This window comes from Dipteris shenzhenensis, chromosome 22, assembly GCF_047967505.1.
Source record: "Dipteris shenzhenensis isolate YYH24624 ecotype China chromosome 22, Dip_SZ_1.0, whole genome shotgun sequence".
Taxonomy (NCBI): domain Eukaryota; kingdom Viridiplantae; phylum Streptophyta; class Polypodiopsida; order Gleicheniales; family Dipteridaceae; genus Dipteris; species Dipteris shenzhenensis.
In genome coordinates this window covers 16,416,722-16,438,998 of record NC_141617.1, presented here as the reverse complement: position 1 = coordinate 16,438,998, position 22,277 = coordinate 16,416,722, and the positions used below count along the sequence as shown (strand labels likewise).

Here is a 22,277-nt window from a genome sequence, read left to right as displayed (position 1 = left end):
GTTAAACCACGATCTTCGAGACATTACAACATCCATTATTGGTCTTGCACTCATCTGCAATTGTCGAATTACCATTGTCGTAATAGAGCATCCCTTACAAGCGATGAGAATAATATGAGACATCTACAGAATATGCCAAACTTATTATGTTCTTCAATCCTTGATCAAATAACCATAATCAACTGATGGAAAAAAATAATTAGGGGATTTTTCTTTAAAAAGGTCTATGGTTGCTCTGACTTTATTCTATATTCGAAAGAAAAGCTCTACATTCTTTTTTGCTAATTGTAGTAGAACATTTGTCATGTGTTTTAAGCCAAAGATAGCTTGCTCTTTCATATGAGAACAAAACTTGAGGGTCAATCATCCGAAATTGTACAAGTTTATTGGCTATATTTCATCTACAATAGGAGGTTTAGGAGGAGAATGAATCCACCTTAGCATTTTGGTCCTTGTTGACATAGGCAATTTCAGCATATTATGGCTTTTTTAATCATCATCATAGTTAGAAAGGGCCTACTGATTCTCACGATGTTCATGAGATAGAACACAATGGTACAACTAATGGTGGAAAGCAATTCACAAAGAAGCCTAATTTAAGGGTAAAATTGATCATCTTTTCGAAGAAGCACCCACAAAATATAGCAATGTCACTCACCCAATGAATGGGCAAAGGGGAATTACTAGTCAAATTCCATTGCAGGTGTGGTAGCTCACTTCATAAAGTTGCAATGTAGCCTTCTTGCATGTGCTGGGCCAAGTGCTGGTTGCCCAGAATCACCTTGAGAATTGGATGGGAACTAATGCTGAAAAAAATATTTTTTAAAGCCCTTAAATTAAGGGTAACCCTAAGACTTAACCGGGATTGTATCTTAAATTTCTCAAAAGTCATATAAATACTGGGATTTTCCAATAAAACACGTATACTATGTCTCTTAAAATTAAAGGCAGCCTCGAATCCTAACTCGAATTTCTCAATTTAAGCCGAGAAAAATGCTAGCTCCTCGACCCCTACTGAGGTGTTGCACTTCCCCTCCTCCACTGGGCCAACCCAAACTGTTAGGAAAATTGACTTAGGTAAACAATGGGGGCGAGATGGCTCTTTATTTTTAGTTTTATATCTGCTTGTGTCTTATTCTTCCTGTTTAGACATGGTTACCCCCCAAAAAAAAGGGGGGGGGGATCCAAGTGGCCGCTGTGTACGCATAGGTACACATGAGTGTGCCAGGCAGCAACGATGTTGTGTGAGTGTACACGGGTGCACTAACTGGACGAGAGTCGAGGTTAGAGATAATAATAAGGGTAATAAAAATGAAGCGTTGAGCTGAAAAGCAACTGATTTTGTACGAAAGGGAGGATGAATAAAAAAAATAAAAGCAAAGAGGAACAAGAAGAAATAGATCACCTTTCAATAAGGAGCTCATTCTTAACCTAAATCTTCAATCCTTATTCTTATCTTCTCTTTCATATCCTCTCTCAGCTCCAAACAGCATCTATGGCTATGGCTGACGATCAACAGGACGACGTTCTTCAAGAAGTTAAGGAGGATATCGGCGAGGTACCTATCCTCTTCCCCCTCCTTTTCCTGTCTGTTTTTTGTTGCTTTCTTGGCTCACCTCCTTTCCCCTCCCCCTCAGCTTGCCCCTTTTGACCCTTCCAAGAAGAAAAAGAAGAAGAAAGTCGTCATCCAGGATCCCGAGGATTCGGAAAACTTGGAAAAAGTGGCAGAGAAGATGGAAAGCCTCTCTGGTATGGATTATATCATTGGCATGATCGCAGACTTCGTTTTTGATGCGTCGATCTCTGCGCATTTTGGTGCATCGGCGGACTTGCACCCCTGAAATTTGTTATGGTCTGATTGCGTTTTATGCAGTTGGTGATGGAATCGACTCTGCTTTTGCTGGAAAGAAGAAGAAGAAGAAAAAGCCGGTAAATATTTTTGCATGTGAGAGTGCTCTTTTATTCGTTCAAAGTTAGATTGTCCAGTTGGTGCCCACACTGTTATGAATTTGCAGGTGGAAACTGATTTTCAAGAAGAGGAAAATGGTGATTCGTTGGCAGAGCCGAACGGTGAGTAGCTATGTTTTTGGCAGCTTTTGCGAGTTGTTGCATTGTGCTTTACTGGAGCCTAGTTTAATGTCGCTTGTAATTTTAACGCGTGCATAGAATCAACTTGGGTTGAAGTTGGGATATTCTGGGTTGTGCAGGTCTTCAGACTGAGGATGATGAAGAGGGTGAGGGCATTGTTTTGAGAACTCAGTTTCCTTGGGAAGGAACAACTCGGGACTACCTATATTCCGAGGTGAGGGAATAGCTTGTTGCAACAAAGAAGGCGGTGAACAATCGTCTTGCAGTTTCTTGCACTCTGTTTTTTATTCATTCAGGTCTTTTGTTGAGACGGTGATTGGATGGAAATACGGCTTGTGGTGTTTGTATAACGACTTCTGATCACGTTTTCTGTGATAGCTTCTTGGAAGGGTCTTCAATATTCTGCGCCAAAATAATCCAGAACTTGCAGGAGAGAAACGGCGGACAGTTATGAGGCCTCCTCAAGTTCTCCGTGAGGGTACCAAAAAGACCGTATTCGTCAATTTCATGGATCTTTGTAAAACGTAAGCTTTTAGAAGGCTCTTCATTTCCTCATAAAAAAGATAGAGTCTCGGTTATGTCGGGAAAATTTGGTTAGTTGAAAAATGGAACAGAACTCATTTTGGCTATTGAAGTTTTTGTTGTTTGGGTTGGGATTTCAAAGCTTAGTAAACACTAGGTTTACCCAAGAGATTCTGGAATCTTTCGAAACTCAGATGGCAGCTTATGCTTGGCTACTGAGCAGAACATAAGAGGAGCTTTGCCTACTAAGTTATTTTATTTTCTATTTTTCTTACTTACCCAAGTCGCTTACAAGCTCTCTTCTTTTCTTTTGGTTCTTTCACTTTTTGTTAAAAATAAAAATTTTAATTAGTAAAATTGGATATATTCAAGTCCATGATAAGATCTCCTTTTGTTCCAAACCATAGTGCTGGGTCACTTTGTTTGTTTTCTTGTGCTGTCTATTTTTATTGTTTCATTCCTTGTGCCACTTCCAGCAGGAAATTTTCATATGAATATTTCCTTCCTGATTGTGTTCACACATATAAACCTTTGGCAGAATGCATCGCCAGCCCGAACATGTGATGAACTACTTGCTTGCTGAACTGGGTACCAGTGGCAATCTTGATGGTCAACAACGCCTAGTTGTTAAAGGAAGGTTTGCTCCAAAGAATTTTGAGGGTATCCTTCGAAGATATGTCAGTAAGTTGTCTATTCTCAAATGCTTCCCCTTCTTTTTAACAGAGATGAGAGAATGCCTTTACACTTGTATATGCAGTAATTTTCAAATGTAGAATTATGGTCTTTAGAACAACAAAAATCTGAATTTGTACGAATGGATATATTTTAGTCGTACAATGGTATGTAAGTCATACAGCGATAAACTAATTCCGAAGAACTTTTGTTGTTGTATTTCTGTGATGATATTGTGCACAGATGAATATGTTATGTGTAATGGCTGCAAAAGTCCGGATACTGTTCTCACCAAGGAGAATCGGTTGTTTTTCTTACGATGTGAACAGGTGAGTCATGGGCTCTGAACTTTTCAGCTTCTCTAAGGACTACCGTCTGTCTTTGAATGCATGGGTGGAAATCTGTTTGGGCATGTTTTCTCAGGCCTGCCTGGTCTGAGTGGACGGCCCCCCTCGTACACCCTGCTGGTGGCTGTCCCGTGTGGCTGTTTGCTGGTGGCTGTTGCTCGCTGTTATGTGTGGCAGCTGCAGCTGTGTATTGTTGTTCTGCTGCTGTTCAGTTTGTCTGCTTGACACAACCCCAGCACTCCTGAAACCTCTGATCTGCAAGCAAACACTAGAACACACCAACGTGAGGAAACTGAGCAGGCTGCTCACCACCCAACCATGACATCTACGAGATGTGATCCCGAATCAGGAGATGTCCCCTCCGAGCCACGAGCTGAGCTACTAGCACGAACTCCCAACCAGATCCTAACCAGCCTGGTGTCCCATACCACCAGGTGGCGCTGTGAAGCCTGGGATCTGCTGCTGGGCCTTGGGCTACGCTATGATGCAAGTGCTCGTCCGCGACTCAATCTAGGATCAGACATAAAACTAGGAACGAAACTTGCTCCCATCGGCCCACTGAGAACTGAACCTGTTGGCCCCTTATATAGACTCGGGCCCCAAGTGCCAAAAATAGCGAAGATCTCTAACTGGTTCGTATCCTTGCCACTCAACCCGAGAATCAAGCCCGCCTAGCTCTAAGCCTCCCCAGGCTATCTGAGCTAGTCGTGTGTACCTAGGACACATCGGATACCAATCCGTGCACATGACATACTTCCCCTCCTCTAAGAACTCACTCCTGAGTTCGCTAAAAAATCCGGGAATGTCCTCTGGAGGTTCTGTAATGTCTCCCATGTTGCATCCTCCTCAACACGATCCTTTCACTTGATCTTGTATTTTGTGATAGTTCTATTACGAATTTGTCTATCACGAAATTCAAGAATAGTCTCAGGTTCGTGTGGAATAAAAGTTAAACCTGTAACTTCTATTATCTCTTGGGGAGAAACAAGTTGATCATTCGCACCCAATACTTCTTTCAGTCTATTGACATGAAATACTGGATGTACTTTAACATCAGGAGGTAATTCTAGTTTATATGCAACTGGTCCAATTCTTTTAATAAGCTTGAACAGACCACAGTATTTGGGGGATAACTTCGGAACCAAAGCAGTACTTAGGCTCTTGGATTCCTTGGGATTTCGCAAATATACCATTGTTCCTTCAGAGAACTCTCTAGGTGAACGATGTCTGTTAGCATAAAATCTGTCCCGATCTTGGGCACTTCTAATAGACTCCTTGGCAAACTGCAACATTTCTTGCACGTCTAGCAAGAAGGTCTTTGCAACATCATTTTGGATTCCCTTTAACCGAACCATAACTGGTGACTTAGGTTGAAACCCGTACATAAGCATAAAAGGACTGTAAGTAGTACTCGTGATAGAAATTCTATTCCCTAAAACACACTCAGATCACGAGCGATGGCATCTATTATTTCCTCCCAGCCTACTCTCGTAGATCGCATAATTTTCAATTGATTCGTCCCTTTTTCCTTCCTTATGCATATCCACGAGACTCTCATCTCCCTAGATGGTTCCCCTTGCCAAATGTCATAATTTTAGCCTTTCCACTTGGTGCACCATTTACCCCTCTCTTGGGGCACATTTAAAACCACTTGCCCCTTGGCATTATTGCACATTTAGGTGCACCTAGGCCTTAGCACTCAGAACCACCTAGTCAATGCCATTTGACCCTCACCTAGGACCTTGGCAGTTACTTCTCTTGACCATATCATTTACGCACATTAATTATTACAACAGTTGGTCACCTAAGAGAAAATGCCCACCGATCTTTTCGAGGTCATGCTATCTCGGCTAGAGCATAACATTCCTTCCCTCTTCAAGCATCAGCGTCCTCGATGATGAAATCTGGGAACACTCTCCGTAACTGGTATACGGATTCCCAGGGAGCTTCCGATAGAGGCTGACCATGCCATGCAACCAACACCGTGGGTATCTTTCAATTTCGTATTTGCATTGTTCCTCGGTCCAGGATTCTTGTTGGTTTGCGCCTTGCAATATCCTCTATCTCCTGAAACAAAACCACACCTTCGATTAGTGAGTCACCTGTATGCAAAAATTTCTTTAAGCGCGAAACATGAAAAACCCGGTGCACCTTACACCCCTGTGGCAATTCTAATTTATAGGCTACACTGCCTATTCTCTTTAGAATTAACCACGGCCCACAGTATCGAGGTGATAACTTAGCACACTCTCATGAAGTCAGTGACTTCGAGTGCGAAGGAACTCTAAGAAAAACTTTTTCTCCTTCCTTAAATACTCTTATAGACCGGTTTTCATTCGCATACACCTTGGCTCTATCCATAGCCTGGCGGATATTAGCTCTCGCAAGTGCTAGCATCTCCCGCATTTGAACTACAAAGTTCGCGGCACTAGGCACTTTCTGAGGTACTCCAACTATAGTTGGATTGGCTGGTCTATAACCATAGTTCAGCTCAAACGGACTGAACCCGGTAGAGGAATGTTTTCTATCGTTGTAGGCAAACTCCAACAATGGCAACCACTTGTCCCACGTATGTTGCCTCAATGACACATATGCCCTCAGCATATCCTCTAAAGTCTGGTTGACTCTCTCCGTCTGACCATCCGTCTCAGGATGATCCCCACTACTCATTCCCAGCTCAATCTGTAGTGTCTCAAACACGTTGTTCAAAAATGACCGGTATATCTGACATCTCTCTAACACTATGGATCTAGGTAATCCATGCAGACGAAATATACGTCTAATAAACAAATCCGCCACTTGCGGGGCACTAACAGACTCTCTAGTCGGAATGAAGTGAGCCATCTTGGTTAGACGATCAACCACCACAAGGATAGAATCATACCCTCCCTGTGTCGTAAGCAGCCCTACAATAAAGTCCATGGAAATGCTCTCCCACTTACTTAGTGGTATCTCCAAGGGTTGTAAAAGTCCGAGTGGCTTCACCTGCTCGGCCTTGCTTACCTGACACGAGAAACACCGTGTCACATATTCATGAATATGCTTTTTCATCTTTGGCCAAAAGAAATCTCGCTTCACGAGATCATATGTCTTCTCGACTCCTGGATGTCCCGCACACGGGCTATCATGGCACTGTCGAATGACTCTCTGCCTGAGATCATTCTGACCAGGTACTACAACCTTGCCATTTCTAACTAGCATACCATCCCTTATGGTATATCTTGCATAAGTTTGGCCTTTTCTAGATGCTAGGTCATCCTTTTCATTTTCCCCGGGTTTTAACACATGAGCCTTAGGCCACAAGCTCTGGACAAACTCGTCCACCCTTTGAGTTTCTCTGATCTCGGTCATTAGAGCACTCTCTAATACTGTGAAACTCAGGTTATGCATAATGCGAGACAACGCATCAGTTACCTTATTATCTTTTCCTCTTCGGTACCGGATCATTAGATTAAACTCCTGCATGAGCTCTGCCCACCTAGCTTGGCGGCCCCTCAGGTCAGGCTGTTTACAAAAATGTTTCAGAGTATCATGATCCACATCCACATAAAACTCTGAACCATACAAGTAATGCCTCCATGTTTTCAGAGCATGGATAACAGCATACAACTCCAATTCATGAGTTGGCCAATTCCTTTGAGAGGGAGAAAGCTTCTTGCTTTCAAAGGCTACTGGCCTTCCCTCTTGAAGGAGAACTGCTCCTACCGCAATGTCACTTGCATCGGTTTCTAGGAACAGCGGTTTCTGGGAATCAACTATTTTTAACACCGGTCCTGAGACCACAGCTTGTTTTATGGTGTTAAAACTTTCTTGTTGATTCTGTCCCCAAATAAAAGGTACTTTATTTGAGGTCAGATCAATCAATGGCGATACTATTCCGGAATATCCTTTGATATGCCTTCGATAAAACTGGACAAATCCCAAGAATGAGCGCAACAACGCGGTCAGACTCTGAGGGATTGGCCAAGTTAGTATCGCAGTCACTTTTCTCGGATCCATTTCTACCCCCTGTGGAGTAATTATGAACCCTAAATATTCAAGCCTAACCATACACAGTATAGTTTTCTTGTTATTTACATAAAGACTGGCTTTCCTCAAAGTAGTGAAGACTACTCTTAAGTGTTCACGATGCTCAGTAATACTTTTACTGAATATCAAGATATCGTCAATAAAATGTACTACGAACTTTGCGATATACGGACGTAGTAAATCGTTCATAAGCATGACGAAGGTCGCTGAAGCATTGGTAAGTCCGAAGGGCATTACCAAAAACTCATAATGACCAAACCTGCTTCTGAAAGCGGTTTTATGCACATCCTCGGCTCTAATCCGGATCTGATGGTAGCCACACTTAAGATCTATCTTGCTGAAAATCACGGCTCCATGTAATGCATCTAGCAAATCATCAATCGGAGCCATTGGATACCTGTGCTTAGCAATGATATTATTCAATGCTCTGTAATCTATACAGATGCGAAACGTATCATCCTTTTTCTTCTTTAATATCACTGGCGAAGCAAAAGGTGAGAAACTTGGTTGAATCTGCCCCAACTTGAGGTATTCTTTCAATTGTTTACGCACCTCCGGCTCTTCAGCAAAACTCATTCTATAGGGAGGTCTATTTACAGGTTCTGCCCCCGGGATCAGTTCAATCTTATGTTGAACATTCCGCTCTGGAGGTAACCCGTAAGGTAGTTCATCCCTAAAACATTTAGAGAACTCCTCTGTTATAAGATTAGCCAGCTTGGCCATCTCATCACTTTGCATAACATCCGCTTTAGTCGAAGAATCATCAACCGGCTCTACCAATGCTGTGCAAAGGAATAAAAACTCTACTTGAGCTTTTCGGATTTTCATCACGGAAACCAACGGTCCCTGAGGTATATCTTTTTCACTTCGCAAGACATAAAGCACATCATTCATCTTGAATTGATATACGTGCTTTTTCCAATCAATGGCTGGATTCTTCCTAGAATGCCACGCCATACCCAGGGCTATATCTGCATGAGCAAGCTTGGTCATTTCAAAATCAAGCTTCTCAGCATAGTCCTGAATCCGAAGCTCCAACTGGGTTATCCTTTGGTCCCATACTTCAGTTGAACTTCCATCTGCCATTCTGACTGTATACGCATAGTCAGATGGGCTTGTTTTTAATTTCAGCCTCTTCACGAGCTTGGAGTTAATCACATTGTGAGTTGACGCCGAGTCAAACAACACAATGACATCATGATTGGCCACTTGCCCTTTCATTTTAATTAACTCCGTATCATTAAAGGCTGTATACCCCGTTGCTGCGGGCTTAGATAGGATGTTATCAGGTGCACTCGTCACTAGCTTAGCAACAGACACACATAACAAACAAGGTACTAACCTCTGAGAAGGTCCCGCCAGTTGCATCTGCATATGTTCCACATTGGGACTCTCTTGCATTTCCACGTCGCATATTATCATATTAGCCGTGCGACGGTCTTTATTCAGTGGACAATCCTTCCACTGATGTCGTTGAAGGCAGTCGAAGCACAATCCTTCTTTTCTGGCTTTCTCTTTTTGTTCAGGGGTCAACGAGGACTTTGATTAAGCCCGGGCTGCCATTGGAGTTATTTTCCTTTTCACCCCAACGGTGGTACTTGTTTTTACTGGTCCCTCAACTGGCTTCACCTGCTTGGTTTGGCCACTTGGCTGCGAGACACTTGTCTTTGAAATCCATTTCCTTTGAAATCCCCCTTTTTTCGGGTACTTATACTGAGTCCCTGCCTGCACAAATCCACCAGATCTGCCCCTGGCATCCTCATAGTTCAGGGCTACTGCAATAGATTCATCTAATGTAGTCACACATTTAGCCCGAACTTCCATTTTGATCTTGTCGTTCAGTCCATAGATATAGTCTTTTAACTGAACCGACATAGGGAGAGGGTCTGTTATTTTCATGACACATTCCCTGAATTTGTCAGTGTACTCAGCCACCGACAGACTCCTCTGACAAAGATTTCTATAAGCATCCCAAGCTCGAGACTCTTCATCAGGTGGGAGAAAGTGTTTTTTAAATTCAGCTTGAAACCCTTCCCAGGTGGTAGGAGCAACTTGATCCTTCTGTTGCTTTATCCACCATCTATCCGCTGCCTCAATAAACACGGATTTTCTTTAGATCAGATCTGATTTCACAAATGGCGAAGGCTTCTTCCCACTTGTGTAACCAAACCTCGATCACATCAGAACTGCGCTCGGTCATCCGACCAGCGTACTTTTCCGATCTATAATTAGCGATATCAGGCACTTTGACCCTTGCGCGCTCTAATGAATGTATACTGGGCTCTGGCTCTGCTGGAGCTTTGCCCTCATCAATTCTAGACGGTCTAGCCGACAAGGCTTGCACCATCTCCTTGATCTCATTCTGACCAGCATTCACTTGAAGCTGCTGGTTCATAATCTGCTGTAAAGCATCTTCTAATATCGAAATCCTACCGATCAAAGTAGGTGCTGTGTGATGTGACATTTGTTGTGTAGACCGTGCTCTAGACTCACTAGGATTCACCCTAGAATTCTGTCCTTCTGCCTCCATAGTTTCAAAAGGAAAATGGTTTTTTTTTAATAAGATCTCCCTTTTTTTTATTTTTTTATTTTTATATTAAATAAAATGCAGGAAATTAGGCGACAGCCTCTGTTGTAGAAAACAAATCAACAACCACTCCAAATTTGTAAAGAGGGAAAAAAAATGCTCCCTGGAAATTCCACGCAACTTAGGTGGGCGCGCTTTGCTCTGAGACAAACTCGAAGGCAGTGACTTTCGCTTCCCGATTTTCCCTGTGTGTAAGTCGGTCACGTCAACAGTGCTCAGAGTTAACTAATAGATCACACGGCCAGCATCGACGTCTACATCCCGACCCTTCGCCTTCGTTACGTCATCTATGACCCCCAGGCCTTCGTTCCATTCACCTCCTATTGTCTCCACGCAGTCGTCCGTCGATATTCCATCTAGGGAGATAATCCGCTGACGAATTGAGTTGCCGTAAACTTGTTACTCCCTAGATGGTTTCCCTTGCCAAATGTCATAATTTTAGCCTTTCCACTTGGTGCACCATTTACCCCTCTCTTGGGGCACATTTAAAACCACTTGCCCCTTGGCATTATTGCACATTTAGGTGCACCTAGGCCTTAGCACTCAGAACCACCTAGTCAATGCCATTTGACCCTCACCTAGGACCTTGGCAGTCACTTCTCTTGACCATATCATTTACGCACATTAATTATTACAACAGTTGGTCACCTAAGAGAAAATGCCCACCGATCTTTCCGAGGTCATGCTATCTCGGCTAGAGCATAATAACTCGAATGCTTTGCATTGTTATAAGCAAATTCTATCATAGGTAGATAATCTTCTCATGAAGACTGTCTCTTAGAAACATATGCCCGAAGCATATCTTCAACCAATTGGTTGACCTCCTCTGTACTGCCATCGGATTGTGCATGATCTGAAGAACTCATACTTAGAGTAGTTTCTAACTTCTCAAAAACAAGTGTCCAAAAGTTACTTGTAAACTTCGAGTCCCTGTCACTGACTAGTTAGAGGGCAAACCATACAGCTTAAACAAGTGGTCCACAAACTCGTGAGCCAGTTGAACAGCTGAAATAGTTGTTCTAGTAGGTAAGAATCGAGCCATTTTTGTCGGACGATCGACTATGACCCAAATGGAGTCATGACCCTTGCGCGTTCTAAGGTGTTCTGCCTTAGTAACCTGACAAACCCGGGAACCTACCACAGTTTTCAATAAATGCACGCATTATAGGCCAATAAAAGGTATGCTTCACAAGAGACAGAGTCCGATGTATACCCGGATGTCCAGCACTAGGAGCATCATGACACTCCCAGAGAATCTTGGATCGAAGTTCTAGAACATCTGGCACACAAATCTTTCCATTTCGGAACATCAAGCCGTTCCTAATCATCCACTGACCTCCCGCCGCCTGTATTGTAGGGGGCATAATCCTTGAGTCTTGGTCAACCATGGAGCTCTCATCTTGGACTTTCTGCCAATAAGAACTGAAATGACTATCAGTTGCGCAAAGCCCTCTCAAGGATTGAAATAGGTCTGAGGATATTTTCGTAAATGACATAGCATTTACAAACTTGACTCGACTCAAGGCATCCGCCACACTATTCAACGAACCCTTCCGATAACGTATTTCAAAATCAAAATTTTGCATTAATTCTGCCCATCTAGCTTTCCGTCCCCTCAATTCAGACCCATCACACACATACTTGATTGACTGATGATCGGTCAATATAAGAAACTTCGAACCATACAAGTAGTGTCTCCAAACCTTTAGTGCATACACGACTGCATAGAGTTCTTTTTCTAGTGTGGGCTAATGATATTGGGTGTCGTCTAGCTTCTTACTCTCAAAAGCTGCGGGTGTGTCCTCTTGGAATAAAGCTGCCCCAATTGCAAAATCACTCGCATTGGTCTCTAAAACATAAGGCCGGGTAGGATCGGGTAATGCAAGAACGAGTTCTTCCTTGATAGTTAACTTCAAGGTTTCAAAAGCCTTATTCAATGCATCATTCCAAGAGATAGGTTGGGTAGACCTATGTCCACGACCTTTTAATATGTTTGTCAGGGGTGCCGTGATGTGTGAATAATCACACACAGACTTGCGTAGAAATACCGTAAATCCTTGGAAAGAACGAAGTTGTTTCACAGTCTGAGGGATAGGCCATTCTAAAACTTTGTGGATACGATTCAAATCAATGCTAATACCTTCAGAAGAAATCTTGTGTCCTAAGTAAATGATCTCCTTCATAAAGAAGTCACATTTACTCATCTTGGCATAGAGCTTATGCTGTCTTAGAATAACTAAGACAATCCGGAGGTGTCCTATGTGATCCTCTAGCATTCGGCTATATACCAAGATGTCATCTAAGAACACTATAACGAATTTGCCCAGAAAATCTCGGAACAAATCGTTCATCATTTGCTGGAAGGTGGCAAGAGCATTGGTCAAACCAAAAGGTAATACAAGAAACTTGTAGTGGCCATACCTAGTTCGGAATGCGGTTCTATCTATGTGTTTAGCATAGATACGGATTTGGTGATAACCCGTATGCAAATCAATCTTAGTGAAATACTTCGCTTCGGCGAAACGGTCCATTAGATCATCGGAACGATGTAGAGGGTATCGATTCTTAATTTTCATTTTATTCAATCATTTATAATCTATACACATTCTCCATGAAGTATTTTTCTTCTTTCTTAAGAGGACAGGTGCTCCCCAAGGTGATTTACTTGGGCGAATATAGTCCATATTCAAATAATCCTGTAGCTGTGAAGCTAACTCATCCTCCTCAAGCTGGCTGATCCTATAAGGTGGAACACTAATAGGTTGAGCCTCAAGTACTAAATCTATGCGATGGTCTACTACCCGTTCTGGATGTAAACCTTCCGACAGTTGAGCAGGGAATATATCCATGAAATCATCTAACAACGTTCTTAATTCACGGTGTTCAAACACACTTAAATCATTCTTGTTATTAATAGAGACAACAAATGAAGAAAGCGGAATCAAAACACACTGATAGACATCATAATAAGAAGTGTTTAATATATTCCGAAGCTGCATCGCAGATACAAAAGGTACCTGAGAAGAGGGAATATTATCACACTGAATACAAAATTGGGTGTTCTTATCGAAAAAAGAAAGAGTATAGTCCCTCCATCCAATCCGAATATCGTGGGTTTTAAATCACCCTATTTCGATTAACAAGTCCACATGCTCCAAGTGCATGACATAGCACGCAAGAGCCGCTGTGTATTCTTGAATCCGGATAGAAAGCGCTTTAATCTTGCGATCCCAAAACTGCTTCCCAGCTGGAAGCAACACCTCATAGGTGTGATCGCTAGGTATTGTGGATAGCTCCATCTTCTGCACAAGTTTGTAATTAACAAAGTTGTGAGAGCTGCCCGGGTCAAAGAGAATGTTAACTCTTTGGTCCCTAACTTCTCCATAAACTCGGAAAAGATTATGGGAACCAAATAACGAAGTATTATAAGTGTAATTACAAGAAAGTGGGCAGGTAATGACATTTACAGAAATACCTGTCATCGAAACTTGATTAGCTTCCTTAGCTTTGGTACCCGGGCTCGCCTGGGCCTTCGGTCCTGACGCTTGCTTCTAGTTCTTCCACTTAGGACAATCATTCCTAGTGTGGCCCCACTCCTCGCAGATGAAGCAACGTCCCTCTTTCTTTAGCTTTAAGGTACGAAGGAAACAGGCACGACCATTCTTTGCCTGAGTCAAATGTTTCTTGGAGGCGTTGTCTATAGACTTCGACTCCCCAGTATCAGTGGTGGATTGGAAGAACTTCCTCTTGTTCTTCCCACCCGTGTCGGCAACTGTGGTTTCCTTTGCGTTGGCCATGGTATCATCATAAATGCGCGCGTAATTCATGGCCTCTTGCAACGTGGTACACTTGTTGTTCTTGATCTGTAACTTGTAGGAGTCAAACAAACCATCCACAAAGAAACCTAACAAGGTCACTAGATCCATCTTTGTAGTTCTGGTCTGCAAATCCCGAAACCTTTGAAGATAAACCTCAAAAGTCAAATTCAGCTTGGACATATCGAGGGCTTTGAGCTTGCCTACGATATCGTAACCTTTGTGCTCCTTCAGAAACTCTTTCTTGAAGACCCCTTCGAATTCTATCCATGTTGCAGTTCCTTCCACCACAATAAAGCCTTTCCTGACATAAACCCGGCTGCAAGCTGTATTTTCTTGTCATCTAGGTAAGGGTGAAACTGGAAGTGTACTTGCCACTTGTGCAACCAAGTGTCAACAACCTCCTTGGTACGAGACTTCTGGTCTCCGGGAAAAGGATTTGGAGTGATGTTCGGACCTAACACTGAAGCCATGGCATCCACATGAGTGAGCGCCTGAATAGTGTTAGTCAAAAGTGTGAGTGTAGTTTGAATCCCTTGGAGTTGCTGTGTCAACCCCGTTTGATTCGTGTTAACTTGCTCAAACTTTCCATCAAGAGCAGTGGTGAATTCAGTGAAGGCTTTTTTCGTAATCAGATCATCGTAGAGACCCTGGTCATCCTCCGCATGGTAATTCATATCCTTGTCTCCCATCGCAAGCTCAGGGTCTACAGAATCAGCCATGACTGAAATCTGATCTGAAAAGAAGATAGGCTAGAGAAGAGACAAAAGTAGGTGGCCTCGGAGCTAGGAGGTAGAAACGAAGTGAAAGCTGGCCAGGAATGAGGCGATGGAAGAAGGGAAAGCTGGCCGATGAAGGTAAGCTGGCTGAGCTGATTTTTCAGCTCAGATTCTTGAACCTGGGACTCCGCTCCTGGCTGTCCGGACGAAGTGCTGTAGCAGGCTGTACAAGTGTTCTGGCTCCCGGGCGTGAAGGTGTAGAGGGGCTGGAATTCTGCGCAATCTATAGGCTATGGGAGAAGGCAATTTGGCCGATCTAAGAGCGGGAGAGCAGGCTTTTAGTAAAGCCTTGCTTTGCCAAAAGCTCATCCTCCAAAAACGGAGGGGTAGCGCTTTTTTAAGCCTCCAGGCCCCCCCGAAAAGCAACTGGCCTAGATTGCGATCTAGCCCTATCCTGTTGCGCACCTTCCTGCGCTCCCCTTCTACCTGCCATCACAACCCCTGAGCAGCCAGCCGACATGCGGGATCCCCTTTGGTTCGCCCCAACTCTACGCTCTCTCCTGACTCCCTTCTGACACCTCTACCTGGACCTCACTACTTCCTCCTAACTACACCTCTCTTCCTCTCTCTCAACCTGTCACTTCTTGCAACAAAATCACCCTGCACTCTCTCTCTCTCTCCTTCCTTCTATCCCAATCTAATACCACTTTCCTTAATCGATGAACCAGCAGACACTTGCAGGGTTTGAGCACGAATTTCGAAATTAGGGCATACATGGAGAAAAAAATCGTCCAAAATTCTTGCAACAGAAGTTCCTACCTCAGGAGTTGGCTCTGATACCAACTGACACGACCCTAGCACTCCTGAAACCTTTGATCTGCAAGCAAACACAAGAACACACCAACGTGAGGAAACTGAGCAGGCTGCTCACCACCCAACCATGACATCTACGAGATGTGATCTCGAATCAGGAGATGTTCCCTCCGAGCCACGAGCTGAGCTACTGGCACAAAATCCCAACCAGATCCTAACCAACCTAGTATCCCATACCACCAGGTGGCGCTGTGAAGCCTGGGATCTGCTGTTGGGCCTTGGGCTACGCTATGATGCAAGCGCGCATCCGCGACTCAATCCAGGATCAGACCTAGCACCTGGGAATGAAACTTGCTCCCATCGGCCCACTGAGAACTGAACCTGTGGGCCCCTTATATAGACTCGGGCTTCAAGCGCCAAGAATAGCGAAGACCTCTAACTGGTTTGTATCCTTGCCACTCAACCCGAGAATCAAGCCTACCTAGCTCTAAGGCTACCTGAGCTAGTCTTGTGTACCCAGTACACGTCGGATACCAATCCGTGCACATGACACTGCTGCTCTTTCTTTCCACAAGAAATAGATATCCCAAATTGACACGACCCCATCACTCCTGAAACCTCTGATTTGCAAGCAAACACAAGAACACACCAAACGTGAGGAATCCGAGCAGGCTGCTCTTCGCCTAACCATGATCCCGAATCAGGAGATGTCCCCTCCGAGCCACAAGCTGAGCTATTGGCATGAACTCCCAACCATGTCCTGACCAGCCTGGTGTCCCATACCACCAAGTCGTGCCTAGAGGCCTTGGATCTCTTGCTGGGCCTTGGGCTTCGCTAAGATGTAGGTGTCCATGACTCAATCCAAGATCAGACCTAGCACTTGGGAACGAGACTTGCTTCCATCGGCTCATTGAAGATTGAACCCTTGGGCCCTGCGACTCAATCCAAGATCAGACCTAGCACTTCGGAACGAGACTTGCTCCCATTGGCTCATTGAAGATTGAACCCTTGGGCCCCTTACATAGACTCGGGCCCAATGCGCCAAAATTAGTGAAGATCTCTATCTGGTCGTACCCTTGCCACTCAACCCGAGAATCAAGCCTGCCTAGCCCTAAGCCTCACTAGGCTACCTGAGCTAGTCTTGTGCACCCCAGTACACGTCAGATACCAATCCGTGCACATGACACAAATGTGGCTCCCCCACCTTGAACACCTTTATCCATCATTGCATTGATGAAAATTTATCTTGTCTTGCCCTCACAAAAGAGCCACCACGAGGTACTTGTTGAACCTCGATACACATTAACATATTTTATTTCAGTTTTTACACTAGTAATTCTTTGGTGAATCAACTTCATATTAATTCTCAATCCTCTTGTCATTACAAGAATCCACATAATAAATGTCATTAGAAACAGCAATGCACTTCATATTGAATATTGCATTTACTCTAGCGATAAAATGAGGGCCAAGTTTTGCTATTGCCATATAGAATGATAGGCTGACCCTTAGGCTCAAACAAATGATGATTCAAATGATTTGTTACAAAAAGTTGCACTCTGCAAAAATCCATGGCATGTTGATGAGCTATGAAGTTTTACTTTCCTGAAACCCTTAGTTTTCATCGATTTTGGCAAATGTAATTGATTTGCTACAGGTCTGTAACTCTTCAATCCAACTATCAAAGGTGTTTTTTTTTCATGAAACAACTATCAAAGTTTCTCTAGTAAGCTTCTAACTATGGAGTTCACAATAATACTCCACTTTGTTCAGCCTCTTGGACATCATCCCAAGTTGTTGGTTTGGGAGGCACAATCTCTTTCATAGGTAATCAGAACCTTATAAAACCTAAATCCCATGAAAACTTCGAACTATGTTGAGAGAGAGAGAGTAGGCTATAAGGAGCAGGAAGGAAGTGAGAGAGTAGATAGGATTAGATGCCACATCAGAAGTGTACAATGAGTGTTGGATGGAGAGAGAGAGAGAGAGAGAGAGAGAGAGAGAGAGAGAGTAGGCTACTAGGAGGAGGAAGGAAGAGGGAGAGTAGATAGGATTAGATGCCACATCAAAAGTGTACAATGAGTGTTGGATGGAGACTTATATAGTCCCTCCACATATCCCACTAACTCTACCAAAAGGCTATTAAGGTAGCCCTTTCCCCCCCTTAATTACATTCATTGAATGCCTCCTTGTTCTACCAACAATGTGTTTGATCATTTTGTGTTAGGGGGTTGGACTTTCGTGTATCCAGTGGCAAGGAAAGATTGTGGGACCATGCTTACATGACTCATAGCAAGGTTATTTGGTTGTTTAGAGGCTAGATGCACCATGGTCCAGCAAAGACATCATCGTTGCAATACATCCAAAAAACATGTATGCTAGCATCCAATTATCGGAGCCCTATGTTGTTGCATATGTGAGAACTCTAGATTCTTTGAATGTGGGGAGACTAGAGGACTTTATGGAGTTGTTTGAGTCCAAATACAGCAGCTATAATGATGATTTTCAGTTCTTCAGGACAGCATAACCAGAGATGCAATGCAATATAGCTCATTGAAGCATTCATTAAAGTACCATGTAGTTTATATGTCAAAGAAATCAATGCTTCTCATGTGGAGAAAAGTGGACAGCATAGTACAATAGGGTGTGCAGAACAAAACCGTGGGAACATTTGGAACTTATCTGATTATAGAGCTTTGTGATGATGTCTGCCAAGATGGATTACCACCCACCCACATGATCCCGGAGGTGCCACAACATCCAAGGCAAAGCATTATGTCACATTTCCTTTTGATCCTAGTGGCATGCATGATGAATACCTTTTTTTAATGGCAAGGGGGCCTTGGTGCTTAAATCACCTGCAATTTTGAGGACGGATGGATTGTAATGAAGGCCAAGTTTGGGCCAAGTTAGTATGTTTAAACCTAGAAAGGGGCATATACATTGGAGGGGACTATATAAGTACCCCTTGTACTCATCATTTGATGTGACATCTAATCCTATCTACTCTCCTTCCTCCTTGCTTGCATTCTTTCTCTTTCCCACCTCTCTCTCTCTCTCTCTCTCTCTCTCTCTCTCTCTCTCTCTCTCCTAGCCCATCTCCCTCGTTCTCTCCCCTTTTCTAATCTGTCCCTACTCCCTTTTCTACAGTTTCCAGCAGAAAATGAGCTGGGAACATGACTGCCTAGGAAATTTTGGCTAGACCAAAGCTAGGGTCTCAGTGGGTTAAAGCTCCGGAGTGCCGACAGAAATTCAGTACAAAGGCCTTTGTATAAATGGATGCTCAAGTATGTGTGTGTGTGTGTGGATTTGTATGTGTGAGAGTATATGTTTATACTTTGGTCTACACCCACTGTTGGGCATTGATGATGTCGGTGGGGATGTCATAGTAGCTAGTCCTTGCTATGCGTGATGGAGTTTATGGTTTTCAATCTTATGAGTGACTATCGTGAGATTAAAACTGCACTATGTTGTGTTTTTAGAGGAGTTTGGGAATGTTCCTGGATGTAGGTATATGTGTTTTTAGAGGATGTGTTTGGGAATATTCCTACCACCACAACTTGTTGCCCTTGTAGTGTGCACTTGCCTGCTTGTTTGTGAAACTGCCCTAGTCTTATTTTGAAGGGTATTTTAGCAGTAGTTAAGGTATTTTTGATCATTTTTTACGAGCACTACAAGAATTGCTTTCCAATGTGGCAATTATTTTAGAAGATTCATTTCTCTCTTGCCCAATGCCCTTCAAATTTAGGGACTGACACCTCATATTTTGAGAGCTCCTTCCCGATCAGGGCCCACATCGTAGTAGAGTGGTGGGCACCGGCAAATCAGGGCGCACACCAGTGAACTCTTCCCACCTACTGTGGTGCTTGCTTGCACAAGGATTGGGACCCACTCTAGCAAGTATCACCGAAGTGCTTATGCGAGACATGGCCAGCAGGCGTGTTCTACACCATTTCCGTGAGGGGTATTTGCTGGGCATACAGACCACCATCATGGTTGCTCGCTCCTGTTTCGGAATCTCTATAGGTGATGAGCCATGAGATCCGTAATTACACTTGTAGTTGGCAACCTGTATCATCCACAAATCATGTACCTGCAAATTTTGAAAGGTGAGTAAAAAATCAAATTACATTGTTAGCGAGCACCGAGCAGCTAGAGAGAATTGTTGTCTCTTGCAGTGCTATCATAATGCTAGATTCCGGTTCCTAGATTATAGAGAGATTGAGTCGGTTATCGTGACTCTGTGTGGTCCAAGTGAGTTTTGAACCCAATCCTTTGCATCTTTCATTAAACCTTTAATCTAGTTCATTTGATCAATCTCGACTAAGAATATAAATATTCATTTTATTTGCTACTAACCTATTGTGAGAAGATTGAATTTAACAAACCTCAAGGAGGTGCAGTGGCTACTTGTTTCACCCACCGTGTTTACGGATTTGGTTTGCATGTTTTGAGCCATGGTTGGCTGTCTGGCTGGAGCCACCTGATGCAACCTCGTATTGCCTCTATTCATGGTCTCAGCTGAATGTACATGCTGCTTATCTTGCAGCCAACTGGCTGCCAGCTGGTCTGCTAGCCAGGCCACAGGTTGCCACAGTGCAGGCAGCCTGGTTTGCGACACAGCCAGGTTGGCAAGTTAGATGCCCTTACTTAAGGGAAGGGGGCCCTTCAGTCTTATTCCTGAGTCCGCTGCAGCCCACCTTGGAGTAGTTTGGGGAGCAACAGGAACCACTATTGCATGATTTCATCATAGGAAGCCTCTACAACAATGCTGATACCAGCATTGCCCCCTTTTTCAGCCATAGGGAAAATCGGAGCTACCTCGAGGCTTTGTTAAAATGATGTGTTTCACTTCACCTCTTCCAGTAAAATGCAGGAATTACCCCTCTTCAATAGGGACCATTTCAAATGTTACTGCTTTTAAAATCTGTTTAGCAAAGCAATCTGAGAATTATTCGCTTTCCTCCTCTACATCCTCTGCCCTTCGCCCTCCTCCCACATCAAGTTCTGTCATCCTTTGGATACCCCTCTAGAACTCCTGAGTTATCGTAGGATACCAATCAAGTCTTGTGACTCCCAGCTGCTCGGTGTTTCTGACAATGGCTTCTGTATGACAAATTGCTCTTGAAGCTATGCTGAAGAGACTACGAAGCCTGTTTCACTAGGCACCAGGCTGACTGAAGTTGATGTTTGCTTTCAAACTTGGGTATGAGAATTTGCTTGACAAGCTTGATGCATGCACAATTTTGGAAATGAAGTAATTGTGGATGGTGGTCCATGTCATATGTTCATCCCTTGTAGGGTTTGAAAGGTTTTTCCCATGCAACTGCCTTATGGGAAATGGGTGAACAAAGGATTGCTTTGAGTGTCTCGTGCATTTGCTAGTGTATTCATGGTTGACTCTGCCTCTACCCTTAAATGAAGTACATCCCTTTGCCCACCTTTACAAAGTTAATTACCATCTTCTTTGGTTAATCCTGAATTTGTATAGATGTACAGCCTAATTTTATTTAGATAGGACTTTCTCTGTCAAACTTGTAGATATTGTTGGTTCAGAATTTGAAGCATAGAAGGGGGGGCATGTAACAGTCATGTATTGTGTGTGCAGTGTGGATGCTCCCGATCTGTGGCACCTATAAAGGCAGGTTTTGTTGCTCGAGTCGAAAAACGTAAGACCGGAACATAAGATGGGGTGTTTCTGTAAGGTGCACAGCATGCTGGAGGTTTGGTAGTAGAGTGTATCCAGGTTGCTGTCTCCTGTCAAGTATTTGGGAACTTGGCGACATACCTTAAATATCCCCTTAAGGTTAGAAATAAATTATGGCTTATTGTATATGTGCTTCTAGAAATCATTCAGTTGAGGATAGGCTTTTTGGGAATGAAGAATAGCTGAGGATAAGAATTTTTCCACAAGTATCACTTGTTACTTTGTGGTCTGAATGATTTTGTTAATGTGACTTCTGCATTTTTCCTGAGAGGTTGTGAAAAGTTGACAATTGATTGAACTGAGGCTTATCACTTGGTACAGGTTTCAATTGCTTCATGGTCACGATTTTGTTCATAGGATTTGTACTTTTCAACTGATAGCCTATCTGCATACAGTCCCCTACCCTACCTAATGCAATGTACTTTGATGTAAAATTATACCCTTAGGATCCATGTTTGATACTGTCATTCCAAAGATTGATGTCTTAACACTACAAGAACCGGAAAAGGTGTTTTTTCTGTCAATTTTCGTGCGCCCCCCCCTCCCATGCCTGCGGGCTCGGTCTTGTTTTTTTGGGGGGAGGGGGTTTTGCATCACAAGAAAGGGGAAAGAACCCTTATTAGATTGCAATCCCCACCTAATTAATCTCTATGGTATTTAAAAATCTCAATGATCTTTTTGCTTAGTACAGCGAATACTTAATTGTAAGGTTAACCATGTACATCTCACTCTCGAAAAAAGAGAGTTGCAGTTATTGACAAATCATTGATTGGTCAACCATGACTAGGATCATAATACTGAATTCTTTTTAAGGAAACTTGGATGTAAGATGGAATCAAGGGTCCTCTGATATAGCAAAATTGGTGTGCATGCCCGTAGATTGGTTGTCATAATCTAAGAAATTTTCCCATACGTAAAATTATATGGAGAAGGGAAGTGAGGTGGTCTTTTTTTTTGGTCAATTGAGGAACTCCATTA

The 22,277-nt window shown here is 43.3% G+C and overlaps 1 protein-coding gene across 1 annotated transcript; it reads left to right on the top strand.

Annotated features, from left to right (window-relative positions):
* Positions 1-1,376: 1,376 nt before the first annotated feature.
* On the top strand, positions 1,377-21,627 carry LOC147887807 (eukaryotic translation initiation factor 2 beta subunit). The gene is made up of 9 exons (XM_087393327.1): positions 1,377-1,558; positions 1,638-1,749; positions 1,874-1,929; positions 2,016-2,070; positions 2,208-2,302; positions 2,467-2,612; positions 3,149-3,291; positions 3,526-3,611; positions 21,201-21,627. The coding sequence occupies exons 1-9, from the start codon at positions 1,496-1,498 to the stop codon at positions 21,276-21,278; spliced, it is 834 nt and encodes a 277-aa protein (XP_087249453.1). The 5' UTR covers positions 1,377-1,495; the 3' UTR covers positions 21,279-21,627.
* The last annotated feature ends 650 nt before the right edge of the window (positions 21,628-22,277 follow it).